General features: G+C 41.3%; 1 protein-coding gene across 1 annotated transcript in view; it reads left to right on the forward strand.

Annotated features, from left to right (window-relative positions):
- Positions 1-9,642, forward strand: part of LOC111872473 (potassium voltage-gated channel subfamily H member 8) — a 204,153-nt gene that overhangs the window by 104,241 nt on the left and 90,270 nt on the right. Inside the window, exons 4-5 of the mRNA XM_033754715.1 lie at positions 4,088-4,225; positions 8,155-8,285. Coding sequence (XP_033610606.1) covers positions 4,088-4,225; positions 8,155-8,285 — 269 coding nt within the window. The remainder of the gene's footprint in view (positions 1-4,087; positions 4,226-8,154; positions 8,286-9,642) is intronic.

Raw genomic sequence — 9,642 nt, forward strand, 5'->3', positions numbered from 1 at the left:
TTGCAAGTTTGAGATTTATCACACTCATTACAAACTTTCACGTTATTATAACAATGGATTTTCAAATTTTATCAAATTACAGGAACGTCGTAGGTCACGAAAGAGGGAGCAGTCTCTTGTTTCAATGTGCCTTATCTGTTTTTATGATTATTTATAATATTGTGACATGTAGACCCGTTGATAGGCAACGACTGCGAAATAAGTAACTGTACAATGACCGTTACTATGCAGCGGCCCGTAAACTGCGACAGAGGAGCGATATTTTCTTTGCGGTTCGTGACGAGATTTTATAAGCAGGATAAGTTAGCAGTTGGTTGGTCGGTAAGTTATCGAGTTAGAGTATTGCTGCCGTTCAGTATTTGTGAGCTGTTGCTGCTGGAACTTAGTAACTGAGGCCGGAAACAGTTTGGGAACCAAGAGGGAGGCGAACGTCTGCCGTTGGTAAACGCTGCCAAGCAACAACAGTGAAGACATGACTGTGGACACTATTGTATGTGTAAGGTATAGTCACGCGTTGTATCAAAGTGTTCAATAAATCCGGTCATCAGTTCAAACCCTGTCTATTCCGCATTCCGTATTCCGTATTGAGGGGGTGGGTTTCCCCATGCACTTAGACCGGTTAGTGGTTCATTTTGCGTCTCCCTTTAATTTCTACTGTATCCATACCCTACCGGTACTGGTGCTTACTATCAGCCCCTTTCTGCCAGCAAGGTTCCAACCTCCTCTGGCAGTGGTATCTAATAGTTAGTCCCTTTCTGTCAGAGAGGTCCCCCCTCCTCTGGCAGTGGTACCTAATACTTCCCCCATCTACCGGAGGAATTGGAAACTACTTGGGCGGGAAATGTTGCCTAATTTTGCTCAGAGGTCTCCTAGAGACATGAGGTTCTTTTACGTGCCTTAAATCTACGACACGGGACCCACGGCTTAAAGTCCCTCCCGGAGGACTTGTTCCCTTAATTTTTCCACCCTTAAAAATTCCACGATCTCCGCCGGGTTTTTGAACCCGCGTACTACCAGTCATGAGGTGGGAACGTTACCTCTAGACTACGGAAGCCGCTAAACCCTGTCTAGAGTCACACTCCATATCCGTGACAATATTTTGATACGGTTATATAAATTACAGTGTATTATATAAAGAGATGGATTATGTAGCAATATTTATGCGAGTTATTCATAAGAGATGGCGTTAAAAGTTGACCTCGACGTATCATTCGTTACATTCAGAACTAGAAAGGAATACGGGAAAAAGCAGGAGAAGTTAACAATACGAAAACTTATATAAGAAATGACGGGGCTTCTGGAGCATTCTATAACTTCTAATATCCAATTTTGCTTCCTGAAACCTACACCTCTGCCACCCCCTTATGCTCTTTAATGAACTGTCCGCATTGTAGAACTGCATGAATTTATGTAAAGGTCTCACAGTTGACCTTTGCGCAGTTATAAATGTATATAATTGATCAGGTTAAGTTTTCCAACATACCACACTCCATTCTGCTCTGGGTCAGTGGTTGTCTGCGCACCGTAATACTGCGGTTAGGTGCTCTGCATTCCAGAAACCACAGTTTCAGTACACAGGTTCGATCCTGTCCTGTAGTATTGTTATTAGTGTGTGTGAATATTGCTACGAGGGAGAGTCAGTAAATAGGTCAAAACGGATATAAAACGTCAAACATGTGATATTCGAAACAAAAGAAATTCTCTACATATCCTCCACCAACATTGACACACTTGTCCCATCGCTGTATCAGTGTGTCGAAACTCGCAGCCTAGAACTATTTTGACAATAGCCATTTCCGCACCTCGTCGTCAGTGAAATGTTTGCTCCCCAGACGTGAACCGCTTTACGCGAAAAATATTTCCCTCTGTAAACAGGAAACATTGCTTTCGTAATACTTCTTGCATTAAACCCTTTGGCCCACAAAATCCCACAACAGAACGCTCCTCTTCGGTAATATACCCCAAAGCACCGTCGCCATTTTGACTACTGAAACCAGCCTCTGAACATGAACATGTGTTACCTACACTGTTATAAAGCTGGATTGTGCTGCCACCTAGTGATACGTATATGGAACTTATAATGCCCATTACAGCTGTTTTACTTCCATTTGTGACCAATTTACTGACTCTTCTTTGTAATTATCAAGAAAAGTAATGCACTTCTGTACCTAAATATGAATGATACACAGTACAGTATTCTGAGAAATAAAACAATGTAGTCCGTTAGTTCTCCGAGGTTCGGAGGAATGCATTACCCCCATCTTCAGGGTCAAAATGTAATTCAGTCTGTATTTGCTGTGGGCGTCTTGTCGGTTGCTGGGTTTTACACTTGCACCTTGAAAGTGGAGGCCGTGTCTTCCTTCTTAACGTCTTCCTAACAGAGTTCACGGCGGCTGATTAAAGAGGATTTCACCGTTCGTAGTCGTGGCTGTGCGAGCTAAAAGTTCAACATTAAGATCGAATCAAAATATCTCGACATGACACAAACAAATTTCGAAAAGCAGACTGAGGGCGTTACAATGTGATTCGTCGCAAAGAGAAGAGGAGTTAAAAAGACTGTGCTTGTGACTATACGTAATCGACGTTTCGGAGAAATCTCTACTTTCCTCATCAAGGCGAAGACGACGGCGGCAGCAAATTTTCCAAAACGTTGATATATATCGCATTTCTGCCAGTTCGACGATAATTTGACGATTGCATTTTTCCTCAAGTTTGTTCGTGGAAATATTTTCAACGTTTATACACTAGCTACTGAAGGACACTGAAAGAGTTTTATAAAAATAATGAAAAAATTAACAATATTAAGAAGAAGATTTGTTAAAAATAAAAAAATCATAAGAAGCCATGAAAAGGAACTGAACTTAACACAAGCCTCCACGGAACACCCACAGAATGTTCGCGGAGAACATTTGGCCCCATAGATTGCGAAATGCCAACCCATATCTCACAGGTATTAGACAATTTAAGCTTTAAGATACTTCGCTGGATTCCATAAAATGAGAAAATAATATATAGTCTTCAACGATTGTTATATGGAAACAGAATGAAAGAGGACGCAATGGGCTGGAAATGTAGCGAAGTCGGTACAGGTGTAATTATATATACAGATTTTTGGCTGTGAATAGTATTAAAATATATCATCCCTAAGTACGCATATGGTAAAATTTCAGGGGGAAGCTAATAGGCCCATTTTTAAAATCTCTCTTGCTAACTCCTCAAAGAATTAGTTCGTATCACACAGGAAACCCATTACGTCTCCGCTACAAAGCCCAACCGGTTAATTCTGTTTAGGGAAGCAATCGCTGTTCATTGTGAGAATCATATGGAACACATAAATACACTGTGGGTAAAGTGCAGAGCTTTTAACTTTAGAGTGGTAAAAGCGTGCTTTAAATTGTTACAGTGGATGTAAAAATAACAGCTTTTTTCCTGAGAGCCAGCTGAAACACATAATTGGACCTTCATTTAGAAATGTCTGTTTATTGCTCCTAAAGACAGTCAGAGCCAATTTATACACGTGGCAATGGAAATCCTATAAACGTGGAAAATGCTACCATCGTTACACACATGGGGTCACTGCAGCGTCCTTACGTTCGTAAATTTGTCCCTGTGCTTGATTATTTATTTTATGAGTTATTGTACGGCGCTGATAGTAACTTCCTCTCCGATGGTAGGGTGGCTGATGAATGATGATCAAGAATTGATGTGGAAGGAAGAGGTCGTGGCCTGTTCTAGGTGCTTTCTCTGTATTTGTCTAGAGGGACAGAGTCATTCCACGAAAATCTCAGAATGACTTGTATCGCTGTCGAGATTCGAACCGAGTACCTCCTAAATTTATTTCTAGAGCCATATCTTTAACCAAATTGCTTGGTGCCTCGCTGCGCACCAAATCATAGAGGCGTATGAGTGATTGAAGGTATAAGTAATCACGTTCTTATCCTTGACGCTAGATGAGGGATGTAGCGGTGGGATATTCAGACTTCACTTCCGTAAAGTTGTCTGCAAAATGTGTGACGTAGCAGGATTCGTGGAGTGGGTGGATTTTAACGTTAGTTGTTGCTTCTCAGTGCTGTTGTTTGTGTTGTAGGAACGCCGTTCTGGTGCCTGCTCGACATCGTTCCCATCAAGAATGAGAAGCGAGAGGTTGTACTCTTCCTTGCCTCTCACAAAGACATCACACACACAAAGATGGCGGAGTTGCAGATATGTGAGTTGTACGACAGTGGTGAGTCGGGGCAGAGGGTTTTCCCCTTTTCAGTGGCTTTTCCGTGTTGCTTGTACTTAGCGCCCTCATGCACGGATTGTACAACTTCCCCCCCCCCGCAGTATTGTATACTAACCGAAAGTAATTAAAGTGCATCAAGATATTGAGGAAAATATTTGGTCCTCAGAGACAGGAAGTGACAGAAACTTGAGAAAATTACATAATGAACAGCTTCATAATTTGTACTCCTCGATATAGCATATGCTTGAACAAACCAAGGAAATTGACTTTGGTTGGGCATGAAGCATAATTTGAAAAATTGGAGGTGTATATATTATTTTTGGACAACTGAAAGAAAGATACCATTCGGGAGCCCTATTCAGAGATGGGAATATACAGGGTGTTTCACTTTAGGGCATAACTGAAGGAGGTGATTCCCTAGGTCTTTGTGACCAAAAAAGTTCATATAAATGTGTGTCCGAATGTGGACGGTTACGCAGTTACGACCTTTTTTTTTTTCATTCCCCCTACACACCCTCGTGTGAAACGCGTCTATCATTTGGCGGGTCGCTATTTTTAGCCAGCTACAGACAGAGCGTTCTCGTCATCTCGACACTTGAGAGGTACCTAAGGCGTGGTGGGTTGGTATGTAAGGCCACGGCTAGTGTGGCGGTTACTGGTGTTCAGAACAGTTCTCATCTCGGTGCGTTTGTTAAGTTCACGATGCCCTTTACATTTTCATTTGAGGAGTATGCAGATATGATTTACGTGTACGGGTTTTGTGACGGTAACTCATTTCTTGCCGTAGTTGAATATCAGCAACGTTTCCAAATAGTAGAATACCGAACCGGAGAGTGTTTACTGGAGTTTACCAGGCATTGCGAGATACCGGTAGACTTCCCGGCGTTCGTATTGTAGCCGAGCGTGGTGTTAATGAAGGCGTCAATAAAGAAGGCATTGTTCGTATGGTACACCGCAGTCCACGTACGAGTACGCGAAGAATTGCCAGCCAGGTCTCCAGACTTAAGTCCACTGGATTATTGTGTGTGTGGGGACGGATGAAAGAACTGGTTTAAAATGTGAAGGTGGCAACGCGAGGTGCTTTGCTCGGTCTCATTCTGGACGCCGCTGACCACATCAGAAACAGCCAGCTGAAGCTGCTACGTGCTACCCGCGCGGTTCACAACCGAGCGGCGGCCTGTGTTGTGGCCGGCGGTGGCATTTTCGAAAATCAGCTTTAAGCACCAATAAATTCAAATTAAAGGTAATTTCACGAAGTTAACTTTACATTCATACTTTAAATGTATCATGTGTTATGCTGGTTTATTATTTTGTTCCGTTTATTGTCAGTAATCGTTACCTTCTATTCTGAGTTTAAAACGGTCATAACTCCGTAACCGTCCAAAATGGGGCACATATTTATATGAACTTTTTTGATCACAAAATCTAGGAAATCACATCCTGCAGTTATGCCCTAAAGTTGTGAAACACCCTGTATTTAAGGAAGCTGTCAATAGCTAGACTCTATACCGTCTACAAATATTATGTTTCTGGACGTTATCCATCTTATTGATTTTAACTAAAATATCATCCTGTTTTTATTTAAAACACATCGTTTCGGAGGCTGGATTTTGTCTCCGTCTTCAGGTGGAACCTACCAGCTGGGTTCAATTTCTAGTAGGTTTTGCCTGAAGACGGAGACAGAATTGACTATCCGAAATACAAAGAGGACGGTGCCTTAGATAAAAGCAGAACAATGGATAATGTCCAGAAACATAATTGTAACAATGTACCATCGTCACAAACTCTTAGATGTTATTTATATACATCTATTGATAGGTTGATGGATGAATGATGAATTAGAGAGAATTTGGAAGGAAGCGGTGGTGCTCTAAACGAGACACTATCCGACATTCGCCTGGATTCTCTGAGAAAAACCATAAACTATCTCAGCGAAGATAGTAAGGGTCCCGGCCGAAGTTCGAAAGAGGATACTCTCGAATACAACTTAAAATTGTTACATCTTGAGCCAACTTGCTTCTTGATAATACGAGTATTAAAATAGATCTGAATGAAAGAGGATAGGATGATTTTGACTGGATTAGAATTAGAATTAAAAGTGGACTGTTGTTAACACGGCGATGGACATTCAGGTTCCATAAAATGTTTCAAATTTCTTGACTAGCTAAGCAAATGTCACATACTCAACAAGGGATTTTCTAACTGAACTGTAGTAGAAATATTAGGATCCTATGAGAGATAAGTAATGCTATGAATTTCGAGAATAGAATGTTGTGATCATAATGAAATTTAACATTGCATTTTGGGATTCTCCAAATAATATGTGAAACACTCGTGGCATCTTACGAGTGAGGGTACAGACTAAAGTAATCATGTTGAGGGCCCAGATTCGTCCCGCTGTGAATGATGGGACCGAGCTGAGATAAAGCAGAAGTAAGGTGAGGCACATTCTAAAATGTATGACTTGCTAATTTCTGTATTTCACCAAGATTTTACTAATTATGGTGATCAAATCGAAGATGATTCAAAAGTTCGGAACTTGCGAAAAGCAGACGAAATTTCAGTCAAAAATATTAATGTAAAAATACATGTTGGCAATGTCATGAGGGGAGATCTGTAGTCCCAGTTTAGTGCGGTTCTCTTTAAGAAAATTACCTCCCACTGCAACTGAACAGCCAGGACAAAGTCAATCTCTGTGGCTTACTTTAGACAGTTTGGTGTGAGTTTCTTGTATTGCTTATTGACTCCTCCTTTCTTTGCTTGCTTGTTATCTGATCGCTTAACTTCGTAGTGTGATGCAACCTAATCCCTTAACCTTGTGCACGCAACGTACAGACTAGCTCAGTGCCAGATACTTGCATTATAAGCGTCACAGCCGAAGATATCGGCTCATTTTTAATCACCGAGTATAACATTTTTGTCAACAGACAGTCTCACGTGGTCAGGGCAATCTTGGTTTTCTAGACCGGAGCCGTTATTTCCTTGAAATAGCTTCTCAGTTATCCTCACGCGGCTGAGTGGACCCCGTTCCAGACCCATTACTTCTCAGAAAATCTGGCATCGTCGGGAATCGAACCCGGAACCTCTGGGTCTGTAGCCAGGAACTCTGACCACTAGACCACAGAAGCGGTCTGTGACCTGTCACAATTGATTTTAATTGTGAAGAAGTGCCAATAAATCCAGTCATCTAATCCAGAACCAATTATTACTCGTCATGCAAACCCCATACAATAATTTGAGGAACAGGTTAGCAGGATTATGTGAGCAATTTCTTTTCTTTTCAAGCAAGCTTGACATTTCTGGCAGGCAGTTTTGTGGTGCTTCTTGGCGTTTAATTTGTTTGGACTCCACGGAAATTACTGCCCATTCAAGAAGTTTTTAACGTCTTTTATTTATTGGGTACTGGAACTGTTCTAACCAGTGAATCAATTGGAGAGTGTAGAACGGCGTTTACTTCGACAGGCCGCCTGTTCTCATCCCATAATAGTACACTGGACACAGTGGCCGTTACGGAACAAATGGCCGTGCTTCTAACTTGTGCTACCAGCCTCGCATTTGTTGAGTCAAGTCCCTACACATTTCGAAGGAGGCGTGATCTGTCAAGAGAAAGGACATGAATGAATCACTGAAAGTCACAGTTGCTGGGCCTTATCAGACAACTCGTATAGTTCAGTTTGCTGTGAACATCCCGGTTACTAAATCTGCTTTCCTGTCGTCGGCCTATCCCCTGTTGCGTAACATCTGCAACGTTCTGCTTAACTTCGTGTGTTTTGTTGAATTAAACCTTTAAAGCGAAGTGTTATTGTAGAACACTGCCCCTTTTCAGTCTCTGTTGAATATGGTTTGTCATCTCTGTCTTAATTGTGCTTCTGAAACACTGCTGGTCATAGACTTGAAGGGACGCTCTTCTCTACGTCGGTGTGTTTCAGACGCCAATGGCAACCTGGATCCTGAGGCACCCCCTACGAACTATGGACGCCGACGCAGCAGAGCTGTGTTGTACCAACTTTCCGGCCATTACAAGCAAGACAAGATGAAAACAAAGTTGAAACTCAATAATGTAAGTACTAATATATAGCTTTATATAACCACAGTGCCCCTATGCTGTGAAATTTTGATTATAAAGACCCACACGTAGATGAGAAGATAACATTAAGATGGATCTTAGAAAGGTTGAGTTGTGTGTGGACTGTATTAATCTGGCTCAGGATATGTTTCAGTGACGGTCTCCTGTGAAAACGGCAATGAACCTTCAGGTTACATAAAATTATGGAGTTCTTTAGCAGCTGAGCAACTCTTGGTTTTTCAAGGAGGGCTAAGTTCCATGGAGTCAGTTAGTTAGTTGTGAGATAGTTATAAATGTAAAGTAAAGGTTATTACTGAGCTTAATTTTTTACACGCCCAGAAATGTACGAGTATATGGGGGGAGTGAATGTATAGCTCCAGAAATTCTTATTCTCTGCACCAGACAGAGGTGAATAATTATTAACACGACAACGATACGAAACATCCATTGTGTATAAAGATAAATATAAGAACAACGCCACAAAGACGTCTGGGATGTGGAGAAATAGCTCCACATATTTTTAATCTCAGCATTACATGGACGTGAGTGGTCAGTTTCTTGCCCCAGCAGCTTTACCGCCGAGGAAGAGTCTTCAATTTCCATGGAATAAGCGGCTGGATGAGCCTCAGGGCTCGTCTCGATCTTGTGGAGCGGACAATAATGTCTTGCCCCTGCCAAGAATTGACCCCTAAGCCCTCAATTGTCCATCCTACAGCCTAGTAACTATACTGACCGAGCTACCCAGACTTCTTTCCTTTAATGTGAGAGACTTGAAAACACTATGAGATCTGCAAGTGGCAAAATAATCTGTATGTATGAAACCTAGTGGTTAATATACATACCACCCGTTTTAACACATTAAAACTCTGCATTCTGCCCACACAGTGTATTTATGTGTGCCTTGTGGTTCTCACAATAAACAGCGATTGCTTCCCTAAACAACATTAACCGGTTGGGCTTCGTTATGGATACGTAATGTGTTTCCTGTGAGGTACGGACTGAATTTATAGATATATTTTAGAAGACATTCAGTCTTTAACTGTATATAACTGTACATAGAACTCACGGTAAGGTTTCTACAAAGGGCTCAAGGATGCAATTAGGATTATGGAAGAGGTACATAGGGATGTAAATATCATTATAAGATGTAAAATAAGTAATTTTGAGAACCCTCACATACAGTGACTGATAAATCAGAAAACCTACAAAAAATGCACATATACTTTTACTTAGTTAATTTTTCTCCATAGACAGTTGCATAAGCTTCTCAATGTGCTCCTCAACAACACTGACTTTACGCTTAAAATAATCTTTGGCTCCATTAATGTCCTGAAACACAAACATTGTAATA

Source organism: Cryptotermes secundus, unplaced genomic scaffold (genome assembly GCF_002891405.2).
Source record: "Cryptotermes secundus unplaced genomic scaffold, Csec_1.0 scaffold507, whole genome shotgun sequence".
NCBI lineage: Eukaryota > Metazoa > Arthropoda > Insecta > Blattodea > Kalotermitidae > Cryptotermes > Cryptotermes secundus.